Source organism: Pseudorca crassidens, chromosome 3 (genome assembly GCF_039906515.1).
Source record: "Pseudorca crassidens isolate mPseCra1 chromosome 3, mPseCra1.hap1, whole genome shotgun sequence".
Lineage (NCBI taxonomy): Eukaryota > Metazoa > Chordata > Mammalia > Artiodactyla > Delphinidae > Pseudorca > Pseudorca crassidens.
In genome coordinates this window covers 102,021,726-102,044,625 of record NC_090298.1, presented here as the reverse complement: position 1 = coordinate 102,044,625, position 22,900 = coordinate 102,021,726, and the positions used below count along the sequence as shown (strand labels likewise).

At 37.6% G+C, this 22,900-nt stretch overlaps 1 protein-coding gene across 8 annotated transcripts in view; it reads right to left on the bottom strand.

Moving 5' to 3' along the window:
* CSNK1G3 (casein kinase 1 gamma 3) overlaps nt 1–22,900 on the bottom strand; it is a 128,599-nt gene that overhangs the window by 83,517 nt on the left and 22,182 nt on the right. For all 8 annotated transcript variants that reach the window (XM_067731579.1, XM_067731582.1, XM_067731581.1 and 5 more), the window contains exon 2: nt 6,374–6,799. In XM_067731579.1, the coding sequence (XP_067587680.1) occupies nt 6,374–6,551 (178 nt within the window). In that variant the 5' untranslated portion in view covers nt 6,552–6,799. The remainder of the gene's footprint in view (nt 1–6,373; nt 6,800–22,900) is intronic.

Genomic DNA, 22,900 nt, shown 5'->3' with positions numbered 1-22,900 from the left:
ATTAGCCAAAGAATTGACAATTAATGCTCTGGATGACTGTTGTGAGTTACTAGCTGCTTCTTTATATTTGCTATAGCTTGGTAAGCTTTTGGTTTGAGGTGTGGCAGGGATGACTGTGTTCACTGAAGGATCTGCAAAGTGATGTTCTCATTTTCTAGTACTGTATGCAATCTGGCTTTTCACTCTCTTATGTCATACCTCTAGTAAGTTTTCTTATCATTTTATTTTCTATCAAGTCAATATATGTAGTTGTTTTATTCACTATTTTAAGACCACCATGCTACTCGTCGCTATTTAGACCATTATGAGGCCTAAGATTTAAATAAAATAAAAATATAAGGAGGTTAGGAGGTTGGGATAGACACACTACTATATATAAAATAGATAATCAACAAGGACCTACTGTATAGCACAGGGAACTCTACTCAATACTCTGTAATAACCTATATGGGAAAAGAATCTGAAAAAGAATAGATATACATATAACTAAATCATATTGCTGTACACCTGAAACATAACACTGTAAATCAAGTATACTCCAATATAAAATAAAAATTAAAAATGAAAGCACTGGGCTTCCCTGGTGGCACAGTGGTTGAGAGTCCGCCTGCCGATGCAGGGGACACGGGTTCGTGCCCCGGTCCGGGAAGATCCCACGTGCCGCGGAAGGGCTGGGCCCGTGAGCCATGGCCGCTGAGCCTGTGCGTCCGGAGCCCGTGCTCCGCAACGGGAGAGGCCACAGCAGTGAGAGGCCCGCATACCACAAAAAAAAAAAAAAAAAAAAATGAAAGCACTGCATCAGTGGAGAAGTGAAAGCAAACTGTCAACCAGTCGAAACCAAACTGTCAAAACAAAATGTCAACCAGTTATTTTATCTATTACAGCATTGAAACCAAATCGTCAATCAGTTATTTCACCCCTTACAGCAAAACTGCCTTATGGCCAATGAGTTGTATGGCCAAACAGTAAAACTTCTTGCAGCAAAGACTTATGGCGAAAATACCTAGAACTGTTGCCACCACTGTACAGCAGTGTTTGTTCATATAAATATTATAATGCTTTTCTGAGTTTTGTCCTTATTTTATAAAGATGAGTGGGAAAAAAAGCATTCATTCTAATGCTAAATAGCATGAGTCTCATAAACCTGTCACACTTATCACAAAGATGGAGTTCAACAGGAGGACCCAAAGTGGTGAATGCTCAGCTATAGTGAGGTACTCACTGAGCCCATAAATATAAAAAAATTTTAGAAAACATGCCATATTTTTAGCCAATAAGTTCAGCATTTAGATGTGCCTTCATATATATTTTCAAGAATGCGTTATGTATAAAATTGTAGTCTTCCTCTAGTAAGCTTGAGGTGAATAATTTAATGGTACAATGAAAAACTTAATCTTGAGAAACTGGTATCTAACAAAGGAACAATTGTGTTTTGAGTTTAAATATGGAATTTATATTTCCTCAAGACATTATCATCTTTTCATAATTATCCTGTATATGATATTTATTCACAAGCGCACAGGGAAAAATATTCATAGGACAAGAAGTTAGGTTAAACACAAATTCCACAGAATCAAAATAAACCATATACTTCTAAAAGTACTGTTTTTGTTGGCATTTACATGTTCAAATGTCTACTTTTAAGTCACAGCAGAAAGTACAAAATCCTAAAAGTGTCACCTTTTTTTGAACATTAGATATTTTGCTGAACTTTGAGGGTTATATTTATAAAGATGAACATAGGTTGAACAACACTACCAATGCATTTTTGTCACCTTGCATAGGCATAGCCTTAAATAATTGGCTTTTAATCGATATTTGTTATACATATGAACTAACAATGCACAGAATATGTGTTTGTGGGTAAAATACGAGCAAAAGAGAGGGAGTATATGTATAGAGGGAATGCAGTTAAGAGAAGGCTCCAAGTAGACTGGTTCCAGCTAACTGATGTTTTAAATCCAATTTCAAACGACATTTCCAACAGAGCTTTGTGCCACACTGAACTTGAAAAGATGGTTTTACCAATTTTGTGGCATTTGGGTGGTCACTGTTATAAAACTATGTTCTACAGAAACTACATATATGTTTATATCAGGGATTACTAATTAACCAAAATATACTTGTGCCCCTTCCCTAATAATAGAATGCCCGAGTTTTAAAATGGTTGTCCAGCTCGACTAAATTTCTAGCCTCTTTTTCAGCTTGGTGCGACCACGTGATCAAGTTCTGGATATGAGTCGATGTTAAGGTATGTCACTCCCCACTTCCAAGAATGAACATGTGCTCTTCTGGCCCTTTTTCTTCTTCTTGCTGGCTGGCTGGAAGAGAGACTGAAGCCACATATTGAGCATGCGGAGACACCCTGCAGCTCTGGGTGCTGTCCTTCTGGTCTGTGTTACGTGAAAAAGAAAGAAACGATTTTGCCTAACACCACTATATTCTAGGATCTCTTTGTTATAGCATCATAGTCTATTCCTTATTATTACATTTTTCAGATAAGTTTGAAGCTTGAATTAGTAAAAGTAAAAAATCAATAAACATTTATAAAAATGATGAATCCACTCAAATCTGTATATTTACTTGATATATACTGTAAGGCCTGCAGAATTTTCAACAAAACAATTCTTAAATATAAACAATAAATTAAGAAGAGTTATAAGCTATACAGGAACAAGAGGAGAAAAAACAAAAATAAAAGAAGTTATAAAAACTCCTGTGGTCTACTTAATTATATCAAAATTTACAATATCCTATTTCAGATAATGGGAATTCACAGACAAATATATAACACCCTTGTTCTGTGTTCCTTTACGTCATGGTCAGTCAGGTTTAGCCACAAGAGGGGACACAGAAGAAGCTCAGGAAAACAAAGTTTATTATACTCCAGGTCCTAGAAAGGGGGTCACAGAAGAAGCATCATGTTTTGGTTAGGTGGTAGAAGACAGGAGCAAGGGAAGAGCTTAGGCCAAGGCCTTTATGGGTGTTTCTGCAGGAAAGGCAAGGCGGGGCAGGGTAAACAGCTTAGGACTGGGTAATTTGAATAATTCTGTTAGCCTTTGGTGGGCAGTCTCTAGTTGTCTTGTACTTGGCTATGGGATGAGTTAAGGAAGAGGAAAACTGCCTTCTGGAGTGTATGGGCCAGAGAGGAGGTATGGCTCTGGATTGTTTAGTTTGCATCAAGGCATGCTCCCAGTTGAGTCCTTTGCTATCTTTAAGAACTGGCTAGCCTGTAGAGGAGCAGTCTCTCCACAGCTAGAAAGGTTTTGAGGTTTTTTTGTTTTTATTATTAAAGCAATGTTATGTTGGCTGAACTGTAAAGCAGAAAGATACTCCATATATTCTGGAACACATCTGCAGTAAGAGGTCTCACCTCAGGTTTTTGTTTCTGTTTTTTTTAATTGAAATATGGTTGACCAGAAAGGTTTTTTTAAGATGTTAAAGCATCATGGGAAAATAAAAAATATATACAGTATAACCCCACATTTTACCTAGCTTTGTTTTATCTCATTCAGTGCCTGTTAAAAACATTTCTAGGGGTTTTGGTTGATCGTCTAAGCTAGAACTACATCTAACATGCAGCAGGATGCAAGCCTTACCACAATACAAAGATAAAATAAAACCAAAAATATATCAATTCATCATTTTACAATTAAAAATACAGATAAAATGACAGTAAATACATTTACTTAATTTTAGATTATTTCAAAAGTTCAACTATTTTTTTTTAATCTCAAGTTCAATTTTTATGTCCAACTTTCTTTTTTTTTCTGTACTTTCAACAGAGGGTAATAGTGTCTCTCCTTGGGGCATTTAGAAATGGCAGTGGAGGTTGGGGGAAGGGCATTTGGGGTTGCATGTGGAGATGCAACTCCTATTTAGTGCCCAAGAAGTCTGAAGTTCTAAACACCATGCAGTACACTGGACAGTCCTCAACAACAACAACAAAAAAAAAACTGTCCAGCCCAAGGTGCTAATAGCATCTTCGTTGAAAATCCCTTACCTGTAACCTTATATTCTTTTTTACCCAATACTAAGCACAAAAATTTCAGTGCCAGAAATCAAATGTTTATTAACATGGTTTTAAAGAAAGCACCTTAAGAATTCAAACCAGCTTTTAACATTAGCATGCTTATCCAGGTACAGAAAGAATGATACTTATCACAACTTTTTCTGTACAGAGAAATCACTTGGGACCTTTAGAAAAAGGAATAAAACGTCCCTTTATTTAGTAGTCTATCAAGAGAGAAAAATATGATTAAATTAGTTCTTCAAGTGTATATGTTACATGTATCATAAGTACACATAAAACACAGTTACATGTATAGATAATACATTTAAATAAATAGATGTACACAAATATATAATTAAAACCCATAGATAGATCAGGTACAGAGAGATAGATAAATAGATGATGGATGGATGGATGGATGGATGGACTAGTAAGTCATCTTATGCCTATTCCTGCTCATTCACAGACTGCAAAAGAAAGGGTTATTTTGCTGTTTTTTCAGTACATAGCATATATAGTTTCAGTATATATGGGTACATACGGTTTCTCATATTGCCCTAGTTAAAATGCGCCACTAGATTGTTTTGTGTGTATACACACACATACACACACACATATATACATACATGCACATACACAGATGTATATATATGTAGCTATTTTGAAATAAATTACATGAAACCAATTTTGAATAAAAAATGCCGAAGTACTACGGTACTATAGTCATATACACAAAGAGAGACAGAGTGACAGGTGAAGTACAAATATTTATATACGACAAAATATATAGCTATAAAACTAATTTATATAAATAAATTTAAATAAATATAACATGCTATAATTTTAATTAAAAACAAATATCTTGATATCTTTTTAATGGAGCAGAACAATCATTGTTTTCCTAAAACAGGCAAGTATAGTGCTGGTCCTTTTATACTATTATCTAAATTTAATCTTCACAATAATTTAGGAAGTGGAAATAATCCCATTTTAAAGTTGAGAAATTTGAAGCCCCACATAGTTAAATGACTTATATATTCCATAATGGCAGAGACAAATTTTATATTTTTCTAGTGTATCATCAGTGCCTAATCATGCCTCATACATAATACTGTAGACATGCAATAAATTTTGAATGGATAGATGGATGTATAATAGTTCAAGGTTGGATAAGTAAATAACCTGGGTTTTTTTCTAATGCCAAAATCAGAAACAATTTAAGAATTTCAAAATATCTAATTCAATATCCTTCAAAAAATAAAATGTAGAACATTCACCCTTTCAAATATTTGCGTCCCTTCTAAAACGCAGAAGAGTCTGTCAGACACATCATTTAACAGCAATGTACAAAATATGTCGTTGCCTTTTATTGCCTTGCTTCATTCAAAGATTTAATGTACACTAGCTACATAAAACAGTAATAAAATGAAGGAATAACTACAAATTAGAGTGTTTTACACAATGAAAAAGGAGAAGTAGTCGAGTAGATGAACATACAATTGCTTATATTTCTAACACCAGGGTTGAATCTAATGAAAATTGTGAAGCCAAGTTTTTTCTTTTTATTTCCGAAGTTTACACTCTTGCATTGACCAAAGAGCCCTCAGGGTACCTCAGTACTGACTCCCATAAAACTGTGCTACCCTCCTTCTTGTTTCTCTTCAGTGAAGATAGCCATATCTTTATTGCACTAGGAGTTAAAAATGTAGATTTGGATCGCGAGTCCATCTTAAATTGCTGTATGACATTTGTCAAGAAACCTTCCCTCACTGAGTTTCAAATGCCTTAAATGTAGTTAGGAGGTTTAAATTAGACCAGTGTTTCCCAAACTTACCTGATTATAAGAATAAACTGAGTCAGTACTTTGTGTCCCTTATTAAGAATATAGATTCCTAAACTACCCTGGATATACTTGGGGGAAGGGGAGAATAGATTACAACACTGTAAATTTCACTGATTTTTGATGCAGTTTCAGCATATTACCTTGATTTTAAGCCATACATATCCTCCTAAAGTAACCAGTTACTAAATGTTTTCAAAGCAGAAAAGGTAGCCTAAATATCATTCCTAAAAAATACATTGCAAAGGCTTTCCTGGTATCTATTTCAGCCTCTTGGGGCTTTTTAATTTACTTTTTCTTTTTTCTCATATTCTGGATGGTTTATCTCAAGTAAACAGACATTGTTATACTAGGGAATTACTGACAAATGAAAATAGAAGTATATTAGAAATTCCTAATATCTATATTCTTTAAAATTACCACAACAAACAACTAAACAAGTAACTAAATCACTTCATTAAAAAGTATCTTTCATTTTAAAAAATGCTCCCAACTTTATGGAATAAATAAAATAGTCTTACCTAATCGTAATTCTCCAAAATTCCCACATCCAATTTTTTTTCCGACTCTAAAGTTAGGTCCAACCATTAAAACTCCAGAGGATGAAGAACCAGTTCCTCGAGTGTTGTGTCCTGACCGACCACTAGGTCGTGCCATTCTATCATCTGATTTGTCCTTGTCTTTCTTTTTATTATCCATATCAAGTTTGCGGTACTCCACTTTGAATTCTTTAATCAAGACGACCACACTGAAATAGGGTATCGTGAGAACAGGTACATCACTAGGTAACTGTACCAGGTGGGTAATGTTAACATTCAAATTGCAGTAGGTAGTCAATTAACTGATGCGTGTTCATCCCATTCGTAAAATTTTTCTCAGTTTTCTTTTCAGCAAAACATGTCTTCAAAATTATCTTTTCAATGATGTGAGCTGATATTGATAGTGACCTAGAATAGTAAGAAAAGAAAATCAGTCAACTTAGAGAATCAAAAAACATATGTTTGGGAAATTAATAACATAACCAAAGTTTAGGCAATGGACTATCACTATTTGTTGATGCCCACTGAAATCTAACCTCAGTAGCCTCTTAATCATTACCCTTTATTCCTATACTTTAATACCAAAGGGATCAGAAAAACAAAACCAAACAAAGAAATCAGTGATTTGGTTACTTCTTAAAAATAAATAAAAGTAACAAAAATGTATTGAGAGGGACTTCCCCGGTGGTCCAGGGGTAAAGACTCCGCCCTCCAACGCAGGGGACGCGGGTTCAATCCCTGGTTGGGGAACTAAGATCCTACATGCTGTGGGGCAACTAAGCCCGCGTGCCACAACTACTCAGCTCACACGCCTCAACAAGAGAGCCCATATGCCGCAAACTACAGAGCCCACGCGCTCTGGAGCCGGTGCACCACAACTGGAGAGAGAAAACCCACACGCCGCAACTAGAGAGAGGCCTGCGCACCACAACGAAGAGCCCGTGTCACAACGAAAGATCTCGCATGCCACAACTAAGACCCAACATGGCTAAAAATAAAGAAAAAATAAAAATAAATAAAATCACTGTTTAAAAGAAAAAATGTATTGAGTGTTTCATAAGCCAATATACATTCACTAACCAAGTCCTTCCAACTTAGAATCATGTCAATTAAAAAAAAAAATACTCAAAGAATTCCAGTAAGTCAATATAAGATTTTCAATTTAAATTAAAGCAGAAAGAGAGAATACATTTTGCAAATTAGTAAAAGATCTTAATAAAAATATCTTCCACATATTCATACACTTCATAATTTTCAAAGGCTTTTCAAATATACATTCTCATTTGATCTTCATTTATTCAAATATTTATTACCCATTAAGTATATATTATCTATAACTATATATGGGAATGGAGCAATCATAACAAGGGTTGAAATAAATAGTATTTTCTCATCAGCTTTTAGCAACCCACCAAATATGCAATTATTCCTAACACCTAATCTATTTATAAAGTTTCTTATTATATTTACCATACTCAATATTGCAAATGAAACTATAAGCATCTGTTTGGTATAAGTAAAATCGAATCATTTTTACATATACTGTTTGCTCTCTTTCCAGCTATAATAGAGTAACTGATACTGAACTTCCCCTCTTGCTATAAATAATTATGAAACTGGACAAAACATATGAAGCACCTGTTTTCAGGCACTGGATAATAGGCAGTGTAAGAGAAAACAGAAACACAGAAGGTGATTTCCACCTTCACCCAAGATCTCCAGCTAGGGACAATTTTCTGACTACAGCACAGGGAAATGGAGGCTCAGGCTCAGTGATCATAGATCAGAGTTTGGGACTGTTGAAGCTAGTGGAATTTGCAGGACCTCACAGTACTGAAGGTGAGGCAATTGTACAGTTTTAGGGATAGGAGGTGACAGGGCAGAAGTTAGGCTAGCAGACAAAGGCTACTATGGGGTTAAATAAAGAATGGAGATACTAAAGGCTGTGCAATGCTAGAATATCTTAAAGTTCCTATTTAGTCATGGTGGAGGAATCTCATTAATATCCCAGAATTTAGCTGAAATACCAGAAAGACCAAGTCTTTAGAGTAAGGACCATACCCTAGAGTAAGGACTACTACACACTGGCCCAACTAAAGCCTAAAACCAAGCCTAGATAGGATTAAGAATACCTCCAATTACACTAACTACATTCCAGAATGAAACTTGACACACTTAAAACAGAGGAAAAAAAACCCAAAACCAGACTTTCAACAATGGTGAATTCATAATGTCCACACATGAAAATGAGCAGTAAATGTGACATGCAGACAGGAAACAAAGCCATCAAAGGAAACAGACTCCAAGATGACCCTGATATTGATATTAGAAGACAGGACTTCAAAATTACTAAATAGCTGTTGAAGTCCTATTACATTAAAGAAAGAGACTGGAGCAGAAAAAAATATTTGAAGAAATAGTGGTTGAAAATTTCCCAAATTTACTGAAAAACACTAACCTACAAAATGAGGAAACTCAGCAATCCCATAAAGGATAGGTACAAAGCAAATTAAACCTAGGTACATCAAAGTGCCAAAACCCCAAAATAAAGGGAAAATCTTGAAAGCAGACAGAGAAAAACTACACGACATACAGGTGAACTTCTAACTTCTTATCAGAAACAATGGAGACCCAAAAGAAAATGGGAGAATACGTTCAAAGCGATGAAAGGAGGAAAAGAACTCTCAACCCAGAACATGACATCCAATAAAAATTAGTCTTTAAAACTGAAAGTGAAAGAAAGCCATTTTCAGATGAAGGAAGCTAATTAGTCACCAGCACACTTGCACAACAAGAAATACTTTTTAAATAGTGCATTAGGCTTAATTAAATCACATGATACCAGACAGAAATCTGAAACTTCAAGAAGAAATGAGGAACACTAGAAATGGGAAATGCATGTGTATTCATTTCCTTAAAAGATAAATTACTCTTTAAAGCACAAATAATTTCTTAGTGTCACTTATAACATATGTGGAAATAAAATATGTGTATAACAAGAGAAATGGCAGGGGCAGGTGGTAAATGGAATTATATTATTTTAAGATTCTTATATTTGTTAAGAATGAAGTGGTTCAGTATTAATTTTAAGAAGCCCATGTTAAGTTAAAAATGCATATTGCGATACCTAGACAAATACTAAAAATTAATTACAACATAAATATCTAAAAAGTTAACACAAGAAATAAAGTAGAATGACAAACATTTGATTAAAACGAAGAGAAATAAGAGATATGAGACAAAAAGGAAAACAGCAAGAGAATAGACTTAAAAACACACATGTAATGAAAATGGATCATGTTTTCCTAATAAAAGGCAAAAGGCTATATTAAAAAATCAAGATCCAACTATATGCTGTCTCTAAGAAACAACTTTAAATACAAAGACACAGATAGACTGAAAGTGAAAGAATAGAAAAAGAGGGCTTTCCTGGTGGCGCAGAGGTTAGGAATCCTCCTGCCAATGCAGAGGACATGGGTTCGAGGCCTGGTCTGGAAAGGTCCCACATGCCACGGAGCAACTAAGCCCCTGTGCCACAACTACTGAGCCTGTGCTCTGAAGCCTGCGAGCCACAACTACTGAGCCCGTGCACCACAACAACTGAAGCCCACACACCTAGAGCCCGTGCTCTGCAACGAGAAGCCACCACAATGAGAAGTCCGCGCAGTGCAACAAAGAATAGTCCCCGCTCACCACAACTAGAGAAAACCTGCACACTGCAACGAAGACCCAGTGCAGCCAAAAATAAAATAAATTTATTTTTTAAAAAAAGGAAGAATAATAGAAAAAGAGATACTATGCAAACAGCAAGTAAAATAAGCTTGAGAGACTATATTATCATACAAAGTAAACACCAAAACAAGGGAGTATCTCCAAAGATACAGAGGTCCACTTCATAATAACAAAAATATCAATTCAACAGAAAGACATAAAAATCATAAAAATGACATAAAAATGAGCAAAATGAAGCAGACTTTAAAAAACAATGATTTGTTTGAAATGATTGTTTGAAAAAGACAATCATAGTTGAAATGTTAACACACTGTTGTTTCAATAACTGATAAAGTAGAAGACAAAAATATCAGTATGTATACTGACAGAGGAGATCTAAATAATACCATTGATTACCCTGAACTAACTGACATTTATTAAATACAATATCCAAAACTGAAGAATAATATTCCCTTTCAATGTTCATCAAGAAAGATCATATGCTGTCATTATTTAAGTCTCAAATAACTCAAACATTAGAGTATACTCTCTGATCAAAACAGAATTAGATAAGGAAACAATAATTATATGATATCTAGAAAATCCCCAAATATTTGAAATTTAAACACACTTTTAAGTAACTCATGAGTTGAAAAATAAGTCAGATGGGAAACTAGAAAAAATTTTTCACAGAATAATAAGGAAATATAACACATTAAATTTTGTAGGTTGCAACTCAAGCAATGCTCAGAAGAAAATTAGAAGCTTTAAATGCCTATATTAGAAAAGAAGTATTTAATCAATGATCTAGGTTTTCTCCTTACAATGTTAGAAAAATTAGACATAACTTGAGGAAGTACTTTAATAGCACTATTCTTAATATTCCATAGGCTTACATGAAAACATAGTCTTAACAAGTGAAAACATTGGAATTCTCGGCAGATAACTAGGAGAATATCAAAGAAACAAAACAAACAAACAACAGAAACGCTAGAATAAAAAGGATCATATCTGAAATGAAAAACATCATTGGATACGTTCAAAAGTAGACTGGGTAAAGCAGAAGGTGTCAACAAACCTGAAAGGAGATCTAAAGAAATTATCCAGGGAGCAAAATCAATACAATAGAGAAAATAAAGCCAAAGTTTACTCTTTGAAAACAGTCAATAAAATTGGTGTTGCCTAGTAAAAATGATCAAGAATAAAAAGGGAAAATATACAAATAACCAATAACAAGAATGAAAGGAGGGATATTACTAAAATCTTATAAATACTATAAGAATAAAGAACTATTATGAGCAACTTTATGACAATAAATTTGATAACTTAGATGAAATTTTAAAAATTCTTTGAAAAATCCAACATAGGGATACAAGATGAAACAACATAGGGATACAAGATGAAACAGAAAATATCAATAGTTCTGAATCTAAATTGAATTTCTTTAAAAAAAAATCTTCCCATAAAGACAGTATCACTGGTGAATCTATCAAATATTTAAGGAAAAAAATAATACTATTCTTACAAAAACTCTTTCAGAAAAAACAAGAATAAGGAATACTTGTCAATTTACTTTGTGAGATCAGCAGAACTCTGAAAAAAAGCCTGACTAACACTTGAAGCAAAGAAAATTAGACCAGTGTTTCTCATAAGAATAGATAAAAAAGTTCTTCACAAAATATAAGCAAATATATAAAAAAATTTAATAAATAATAATCAAACAGGGTTTAATACTAGAAATGTAAGACTTAATATTTGAAATAAATTCACCAAATTAGTAGGAAAAGAAAATATCTCAACAGACAAGAAAATACATTTGACAAAATTCAACCTGTTAATGATTAAAACCTCTCAGTAATCCAGAAAGAGAATCAAACTTAAACCTAATAAAAGGGTTTTTCCTACAAGAAAAGCTACAGACAATATCACACTTAAATGGTGAAACACTGAACTCTTCACCAAGACTAGGAGAAAACACAAGAATGTTTGCTCTCAGATCTTCTATTCAACATTGTACAGAAGAACTAGCCTGTACAATAAGGCAAGAAAAGATGCAAAAGGCATGAAAACTGGAAAGGAAAAGGCAAAGCTGTTGTTATTCAGAGACATCATGACTGTGTGTGCAGAAAACCTTATAGGGTGACGTCATCAAGAGAGCAACACAGGTCATTCCCAACTTCAGTCCCCCTCACAAGAAGACCAACTAGCAACTATCCACCAACAACACTAAAAAAAAAATCCCAGAACCCGGGGGTAAGGCTAAAGCACCCTCCTGGACCAGAGAGACAGAGAAGGGTAAGAGGAGTGGCTACACTCTGACCACACTGTCCCTCCCCCAAGCCTGGCACAGCACTACACCTACAGGACCCCCCAAGCCTATGGTTTCTCCAGCGGGAAAACAAGAGTCCAAGATGGACATCCAGCTCCCCAGGTATGGCAGGATGCTTCCTGGGAGGCCCACTCAGGTCTCGCCTCATCAGGATCACTGAGGGAATCTGTGGGAATCATTAAAGAAAAAAAAAAAAGAAAAATCTCAACAGAACAATAGCAAGTAAGGATACTGAATCAGTAGTCAAAAACCTCTCAACAAAGAAAACTCCAGGCAAGAATGAGGAATAAATAGAATTTGCAATTCCTGATGGAAATATAAAATAGTACAACTTTGGGGAAAAGTTTGATAGTTTATTGTAATTAAAATATATACCTATCCTATGACCTAACAATACCACCCTTAGGTATTTACTCAAGAGAACTGAAAACATATGTTTAGAGAAAGATTTGTACACCAGTATTTATAGCAGCTTATTCATAACAGCCAAAAACTGGAAACAATCCTAATGTCTAGTAACAGGAGAATAGATATATAAACTGATATATTCATTCAATGGAATACTACTCAGTAAATAAAAAGGAAAGAACTGCTGATACATGTAACAACATGGATCAATCTCTCAGATATGAGATTGAGGTAAGTCAGGCACAAATGAGTACATATTATATGACTCTTGTTATATGAAGTTCCAGAATCCACAAAAATAAGCTGTGGTGACAGAAATCAGATCAGGTGTTGCCTAGGGTGGTGGGAAGTTTGGAAAGTGGCATAAGGGAACTTTATGGTGGGAAAGGAATGTTCTATATCTTGATTGGGAGGGGATTACACAGGTGTATACATTTGTCTAAACTCTTCAAACTACACTAAAAATCTATGTTTTATATTATACGTAGATGATGCTTCAAAACATGATTTTTAGGAACAACCCACACCAAAAATAAATCAAAGCTGTATCTCTAAGTTTTTTCCCTATTATAACTTTATCATAAAACTCACCTGAAAACACTACAGTTTTTTAAAGTTAATAAACATATACATATTTTGTTTTAGACCGTTTTCTTTAAAAGGGCCCTTCTACACTTTTTCTATTTAGAAGGAGGTAATTTCCCATTTGCAATGTTTCATGTTATTTTCAATATATAGCTTTTTGTTTACCAAATATCCAAAATACATTCTACATGTTATAAGAATTCAAATAATACAAAGTAAAAATACCCTTGAGATGCCCATACCCCTTGTCCCTCATTCCGCTTGCTCTACTCAGAGGTAAACATTACTTTCAATTTGTTTTGTATGGCCCAGACCTTTTTAGTAATGCCTGTGCATGCATATATTTATGTATAGCAGTATTTGTAAGTCTGTTTGTTTGTTTTACAGAAGAGGTCAGTGTAAAGCCTCTGAAGAACCAAAACTTCCTCACAAAAGAAACAGCATTTGAAAGCATATCATACATTGAAAAACTTTTGCCTTTTCCCTTTCATACCCAACCATTCCACATGAACCCTGGAGGAGCAAGGGCCAGCATAATGAATGGCTGAGGAGGCAGGAAGAAAAGTCAAGAGACAACGCCAAATTCCTTCCCCAAGAGAAATCCCTGAACGAGTGGCCAAGCCTGAAACTAGGAGGTGGGAAAACAGAAGCAGGAAGAAGTGATCAATTAGCTTAAAATTGAACTTCAAATATGGCACAAGTGGGACACGCCTTCAAGATGGCAGAGGATAAGATGCGGAGGTCAGCTTCCTCCCCACAAATACATCAGAAATACATCTACATGTGGATCAACTCCTACAGAACACCTACTGAACGCTGGCAGAAGACCTCAGACATCCCAAAAGGCAAGAAACTCCCCATGTAGCTGGGTAGGGCAAAAGAAAAATGTAAAAACAGAGACAAGGGAATAGGGACAGGACCTGCACCAGGGGGAGGGAGCTGTGAAGGAGGAAAGGTTTCCACACACTAGGAAGCCCCTTCGCGGGCGGAGACTGCAGGTGGCGGAGGGGGGAAGCTTCGGAGCCACGGAGGAGAGCACAGCAACAGGGGTGCGGAGGGCAAAGTGGAGAGATTCCCGCACAGAGGATCGGTGCGACCAGCACTCACCAGCCCGAGAGGCTTGTGTGCTCACCCACCGGGGCGGGCGGGGCTAGGAGCTGAGGCTCCGGCTTCAGAGGTCGGATGCCAGGGAGAGGACTGGGGTTGGCTGCGTGAACACAGCCTGAAGGGGGCTAGTGTGCCACAGCTCGCCGGGAGGGAATCCGGCAAAAACTCTGGAACTGCCTAAGAGTCAAGAGACCATTGTTCCGCGGTGCGCGGGGAGCGGGGATTAAGAGCTCCGCTTAAAGGAGCTCCAGAGACAGACGCGAGCCACGGCTATCAGCGCGGACACCAGAGATGGGCATGAGACGCTAAGGGTGCTGCTGGAGCCACCAAGAACCCTGTGTGCGAGCACAGGTCACTATCCACACCTCCCCTCCCAGGAGCCTGTGCAGCCCGCCACTGCCAGGGTCCCGTGATCCAGGGACAACTTCCCTTGGAGAACACACTGCGCCTCAGGCTGTTAATAATTTTTCTATTTTAATAACTTTATTTTCATCCTTCCTTCCGTCCTTCCTTCCTTCTTTCCTTCCTTCCTTTTTCTCCCTTTTCTTCTGAACGGTGTGGATAACAGGCTCTTGGTGCTCTGGCCAGGTGTCAGGCCTGAGCCTCTGAGGTGGGAGAGCCAAGTTCAGGACATTGGTCCACCAGAGACCTCCCAACCCCAAGTAATATCAAAGGGCAAAAACTCTTCCAGAGATCTCCATCTCAACACTAAGACCCAGCTCCACTCAACGACCAGCAAGCTACAGTGCTAGACAGTCTATGCCAGACAACTAGCAAGACAGGAACACAAACCCACCCATTAGCAGAGAGGCTACCTAAAATCATAATAAGTTCACTGACATCCCAATACACACCACCGGACGTGGTCCTGCCCACCAGAACAACAAGCTCCAGCCTCATCCACCAGAACACAGGCACCAGTCCCCTCCACCAGGAAGCCTACACAACCCAGTGAACCAACCTTACCCACTGGGAGCAGACACCAAAAACAACGGGAACTACGAACCTGCAGCCTGCAAAAAGGTGACCCCAAACACAGTAAGTTAAACAAAATGAGAAGACAGAGAAACACGCAGCAGATGAAGGAGCAAGGTAAAAACCCACCAGACCAAACAAATGAAGAGAAAATAGGTAGTCTACGTGAAAAAGAAGCAGAGTAATGATAGTAAAGATGATCCAAAATCTTGGAAATAGAATGAAGAAAATACAAGAAACGTTTAACAAGGACCTAGAAGAACTAAAGAGCAAACACACAATGATGAACATGACAATAAATGATATTAAAAATTCTCTAGAAGGAATCAATAGCAGAATAACTGAGGCAGAAGAACGGATAAGTGACCTGGAAGATAAAATAGTAGAAATAACTATCACAGAGAAGAATAAAGAAAAAAGAATGGAAAGAATTGAGGACAATCTCAGAGGCCTCTGGTACAACAGTAAACGCATCAACATTCGAATTATAGGGGTCCCAGGAGAAGAAGAGAAAAAGAAAGGGACTGAGAAAAATATTTGAAGAGATTATAGTTGAAAACTTCCTTAATATGGGTAAGGAAATAGTCAATCAAGTGCAGGAAGCGCAGAGAGTCCCATACAGGATAAATCCAAGGAGAAACACGCCAAGACACATATTAATGAAACTATCAAAAATTAAATACAAAGAAAAAATATTAAAAGCAGCAAGGGAAAAGCAAGGAAGTACAAGGGAATCCCCATAAGGTTAACAGCTGATCTTTCAGAAGAAACTCTGCAAGACAGCAGTGCGTGGCAGGACATATTTAAAGTGATGAAAGGGAAAAACCTACAACCAAGATTACTTTACCCAGCAAGGATCTCATTCCGATTCGACAGAGAAATTAAAACCTTTACAGACAAGCAAAAGCTAAGACAATTCAGCACCACCAAACCAGCTCTACAACAAATGCTAAAGGAATTTCTCTAAGCAGGAAACACAAGAGAAGGAAAAGACTTACAATAACAAACCCAAAACAATTAAGAAAATGGTAACAGGAACATACATATCAATAACTACCTTAAATGTAAATGGATTAGATGCTCTAACCAAACGACAAAGACTGGCTGAATGGATACCAAAACAAGACCCATACATATGCTGTCTACAAGAGACCCACTTCAGACCCAGGGACACATACAGACTGAAAGTGAGGGGATAGAAAAAGATATTCCGTGCAAATGGAAATCAAAAGAGAGCTGGAGGGCTCCCCTGGTGGTTCAGTGGTTGAGAGTCCGCCTGCCGATGCAGGGGACACGGCTTCGTGCCCCGGTCCGGGAAGATCCCACATGCCGCAGAGCGGCTGGGCCCGTGAGCCATGACCACTGGGCCTGCGCGTCCGGAGCCTGTGCTCCACAACGGGAGAGGCCACAACACTGAGAGGCCCGCATACTGCAGAAAAAAAAAAAAGAGAGCTGGAGTAGCAATTCTCATATCAGACAAGACAAAGAGACAACCCTCAGAATGGGAGAAAATATTTGCTAAAGAAGCAACTGACAAAGGATTAATCTCCAAAATATACAAGCAGCTCATGCACCTGAATATCAAAAAAACAACCCAATCCAAAAATGGGAAGAAGACCTAAATAGACATTTCTCCAAAGAAGATATACAGATTGCCCACAAACACATGAAAGGATGCTCAACATCACTAATCATTAGAGAAATGCAAATCAAAACTACAATGAGGTATCACCTCACACCGGTCAGAATGGCCAATATCAAAAACTCTACAAACAGTAAATGTTGGAGAGGGTGTGGAGAAAAGGGAACGCTCTTGCACTGTTGGTGGGAATGTTAATTGATACAGACACTATGGAGAACAGTATGGAGGTTCCTTAAAAAACTAAAAATAGAACTACCATTTGACCCAGCAATCCCACTACCAGGCATATACCCTGAGAAAACCATAATTCAAAAAGAGTCATGTACCACAATGTTCATTGCAGCTGTATTTACAATAGCCAGGACATGGAAGCAACCTAACTGTCCATCGACAGATGAATGGATAAAAAAGATGTGGCACATATATACAATGGAATATTACTCAGCCATAAAAAGAAACGAAATTGAGTTATTTGTAGTGAGGTGGATGGACCTAGAGTCTGTCATACAGAGTGCAGTGAGTCAGAAAGAGAAAAACAAATACCGTACACTAACACATATATATGGAATCTTTAAAAAAAGGTTCTGAAGAAACTTGGGGCAGGACAGGAATAAAGGTGCAGACGTAGAGAATGGACTTGAGGACATGGGGATGGGGAAGTTAAGCTGGGATGAAGTGAGAGAGTGACACGGACATATATACACTACCAAATGTAAACGAGATAACTAGTGGGAAGCAGCCACATGGCACAGGGAGATCAGCTTGGTGCTTTGTGACCACCTAGAGGGGTGGGATAGGGAGGGTGGGAGGGAGACGCAAGACGGAGGAGATATGGGAATGTATGTATATGTATAGCTGATTCACTTTGTTATACAGCAGAAACTGACACACCATTGTAAAGCAATTATACTCTAATAAAGATGTTAAAAAAATTTTTTTAATGCCCTCCCAAAAAAGATGGCCCAAGTATTTTTAACACCCCAAAATAAGTCTTGCCAAAACTGAACTTATTCCTATAAATATGTGGCAAGAATCAATGGAAACTGACCAGGATATCATTTATGAGTGGGGAAAAAAGAATAATCAAAGTATAGAAGTAGTGGTTAGTGAGAAATGAGGCTGTTTCGTATTTTACTCCATCCTTTTTACCACATTCAAGAAACTGTTCAAAAACCTGTCATGCTAGGTTTTTTACTTTTTAAAATATATTTAACAAGTTGGATTTTTGATTAAAATATTTTTATTAAGGATCTTAAACAGTGCTAGTACTTCCCCTGTTTTGCACCTATCAAACAGTATTAGTATCGACAAGTTTGTCTATAGCCATTGTCAGCAAACTCCAGCCTGCAGGCTAAATTCAGCCTATTGTCTATTATGTACAGTCTGCAAACTAAGAATCGTCTTTACATTTTTACATATTTGGGGAAAAAATTAATATTTTGTGACTCATGAGAATTATATGAAATTCAAATTTTGGTGTTCATAAATAAACTTTCATAAGAATGAATCCATGCTAACTCATTTATGCATTGTTACAGCTGCTTCATACTACCAGAGAAAAGTAGTTTTGAGGCCATATGTGGCACTCTTATCATTTCACAGTGCTGCCCAGAGCATCACAAACTACAGTGATTTTCATGCTTTTAAGGCACAGTGAAGTCTGGATTATGTATTTCAAATTATAATAGATGGCAAAGCACTGTGTTTATTATGTAATGAAACTACACTAAAGAATATACTTGGACATGACCAAAAGTATTAGTTTTCTATTGCTGTGTAACAAATTACCAAAAACTTAGCACCTTATAGCAGTATATTTATTAGTTCACAGTTTCCGTGGATCAGAAGTCTGGGCACGGCTCAGCTGAGTCATTTGCTCAGGGTTCCACAGGTTTCATTCAAAGTATCAGCTAGACTACATTCTTATCTGGAGACGAAAGTGGGAAAGAATCTTCTTCCAAGCTCCTTCAGATTGCGGGCAGAATTCATATCCTTGCAGTGTATAACTGAGGGCGTCAGCTTTTAGCTGGCTCTCACAGGCCACCCTCAAGTCCTACACGGTATCTACAGTTCCTAGAAGCTGCCTACAGTTCCTTGCCACATGGACTTCTCCAACATGGCCACTTACTTCTTCATGCCCCTAAGAAAAATCTCTAGCTCCAGTCTTTTGAGAGTAAGTCTTAAATAAGGCAACATAACCTTCTCTCACAGCTAAATCCCGATCTTTGTACCCTGCTCCAATACACCAGTTCTCCGAGGTCTTGGAATCCCTGCCATCTGCTTCCAAACCTCTTTGATGCTGCCTGCCTTGTCTATGTACTAGAAAGAGCACTGGATTAGAAAAAAGAAGTCTTAAGAGTCCCAACTACTCGTGAAGCCTTAGGCAAGGCTTAATCTGTCTAAGCTTATTTTAATAATTATAAAATAGGAGGATTAGACTAGGAGATTTCTGAGGATATTCTTATATTACACACAATATTATAACTGCCTGTTGTATTTGATGACAAGGACTCTTGTTATATGTAACTTGGTGATCTCTGAACCTAGCACACTGCCAGGCACCTAGGACAGTCAACAGATATTATACATTAAGAAATGAGTTTTTTCTATCTCTAAACATTTCTAGGTTTTAGTTATGGGCTTCCTACCTAAAGCCCTCCCAGTTACTTATCACCACACCCCCTAACATCAGTCTCTTCATTCACCTGAAGCACATCACTGAACCTCACCAACCAGTGTGATACTCCCAAGTACTCCCAAGAATTTCCTGTATGTGACAGCATTCCCTTGCCTGAATTAGTCTTCTAATACGGTCTATGTTTGTGCCTTCAGTACTGATTCAGCCCAACACCAAAGAAAAATCAGCTCTGAAAACTGCAGATATTCTTTCAGCTACAGCTAATACCAGTACATCAGAAGTCACAAATCCAAATGCCCAAAAAGACGAGGAAGGTAACATAAAGAGAGTGAATCAAACTGAGTATGAGACAATAAGGAGTACTGGGGGTATGGCAAACTGGAAAGCAAATACCCCAATTAAAACAGGCACCTACTACTCAGCTGTAAACAATTGCTGCCATTCAGGAACATCAGATGTTCAATTTTTTTTTTTTTTTTTTTTTTGTGGTACGCAAGCCTCTCACTGTTGTGGCCTCTCCCGTTGCAGAGCACAGGCTCTGGATGCGTAGGCTCAGAGGCCATGGCTCATGGGCCCAGCCGCTCCGCGGCATGTGGGATCTTCCCGGACCGGGGCACAAACCTGTGTCCCCTGCGTCGGCAGGTGGACTCTCAACCACTGCGCCACCAGGGAGGCCCAGATGTTCAAATTTTTGTAGAAAATCCAGAAACCTGGATTTTACGTAAAATCTCTCTAGTTGCCATTTGCTGAGCACTTACTGTGCTAAGTATTTTAAATAGATTAACTCATCAGTTCTCACAGTTATAAGGTACTATTTCAATCCCTACTTTTACCAATAAGGAAACTAAAATTTAGAGAAGTTACACAACTTGACCTGCATCATAAAGTCAGTAAATGGTATAGTGAGAATATGACTACAAAGAGTCAGACTCCTGAGTTCATATTCTTACCCACTTTACCTCTGGTGATGGTTTTGCTAATTCTCTGACCTCCCAAAGTCTGAACTGTGCCTTTCTCTCTGGATCAGCAGCATCACTCTGTCCCTTCTTGCCAGCCTATACTGTCTCTCTCTACAATACCTCAGTGTCGCCAGATCCTAATTTGAGCCAACAAAGGAGATGGGAGGGGGTACTCACCAGTCAATAAGCCCCGTGCATGTGCACAGGGCTCTGAGACATTTATGAACAAAAAGACAATATACATACACAACAGCAAAAGAAACATTAACCCACAAAACCGCAATGTGTTTTCTTACTATGATACACCCTCCTGTGGTGATATTAGATTTTTTTGAGTTAACAACTGCAACTTTGTATTTCCCTATCAATAAGAAGGCTTAAAGTGAGACAAGAAATATTAAAAAAACTTTTGGAAGATGGGAAGAAAAGTATATATTTTTTTTAAATAAATAAATTTATTTATTTTTTTTTTTGGCTGCATTGGGTCTTCGTTGCTGCACACAGGCTTTCTCTAGTTGCAGTGAGCGGGGGCTACTCTTTGTTGCAGTGCACGGGCTTCTCACTGCAGTGGCTTCTCTTGTTGCTGAGCACGGGCTCTAGGCGCGCGGGCTTCAGTAGTTGTGGCTCGCAGGCTCTAGGGCGCAGGCTCGGTAGTTGTGGCACACGGGCTTAGTTGCTCCACGGCATGTGGGATCTTCCCGGACCAGGGCTTAGTTGCTCCACGGCACGTGGGGTCTTCCCGGACCAGGGCTCGAACCCATGTCCCCTGCATTAGCAGGCGGATTCCTAACCACTGTGCCACCAGGGAAGCCCAGAAGCATATACTGACAGATGAAGCAATGAAGGAAGCTAATGCTCAAACTAAGTGCTGGAGAAGACCACAGCAGAGTAAGGAACTGATCTGCCAAACAGACTTCCAAAAGGCTTCCTAAAGGAAGTTAGGTGAAAAGGTAATAAGCAGGAGTGAAAAAGGGAAGGGAGGCAGGGACAAAATGGGGGAGGTGGATAATTGCTACTAACTGTTGTTACTGTCTCCTATGTAAAAGAACAACACAAAACAAAAAGAAAAATAAATCTCTAAAGAAATTAAAGGAAGTTCCAAAGAAGGGGGGGAGGGGGGAGTATTTGCTGGCATCACAGAATAAAACCTGTTCCCATCTGACATTTTAAAGAACTCTTTGCCTAAAAACTAATTCCCTGAGTGCATACCTGATGTGGAATGTGCCAATCAATAAGCCCCATCTGTGTAAACAAGATTCAAGAGATTGATAAAGAAAAAAACAGCAAAGCAAATAGAACGGCAAAGAAAACCCAAGCCATTTACGCAGAAATATCAACCTATCACTCCTTCACACATATGAACTGACAATCAAGAATCGCTAGATTTATGAAGAAAGGTAACAATATGCAAGAAAAATACCCACAAAAAAGCAAATTTTAAAAAATATGAAAACTTAAAAAAAAATCCTCGGACACTTTTGAGAAGGACAATAATATATACACAGAATAAGAAAATAATGCTATATTATATGGAATAATCAAAGACAAGGTGGGGAACAATCCTATTATGTGAAACAAAAATATAAAGAAACAAAAAATAAAGGAAAAGAGACAGAAAAAAGCAATCCAATACCTCCAACTTCCAAATAATAAGAGAAATTAATATGAAGGACAGAGGAAGTTAAGAAAAAGAAATTTTTCCTGAGTTATAGCAAAAACGGCCCAGAGGGCTAATCTAGAAACAAAACTAACCCTGGCATTCTACTGTAAGTCCTAAAAGTGTAAGCAAGGTTAATTGATTTTCAGCTTTTAGAATCAATCTTATCCCCCCAAAAAACAAGATAAATGTTATTGAAGAAAATATAAATGTTTCCAACCTTAACAGTGTTAAAATAACACTACAAATGACAGACACTCAGCTGTTAAGGAGGAGTAGAAGAGGTAGAGGGAAGGGCAGGGATATGAACATCTGCACCTTACTAAATTCAGATTAATGAGATAATGTAAAATTTGCTAAAACAACAACAAAAAAAAGGTGAGCAAAAGATGAAGTAAACATAATAACCATCCAAACGTTTAAACACAGAAGGGGAAGAGGTAGTATGTGAGCTAAAATCTCATCCCTCAGTAGACAAAAGATAATGCATCTGCAAAC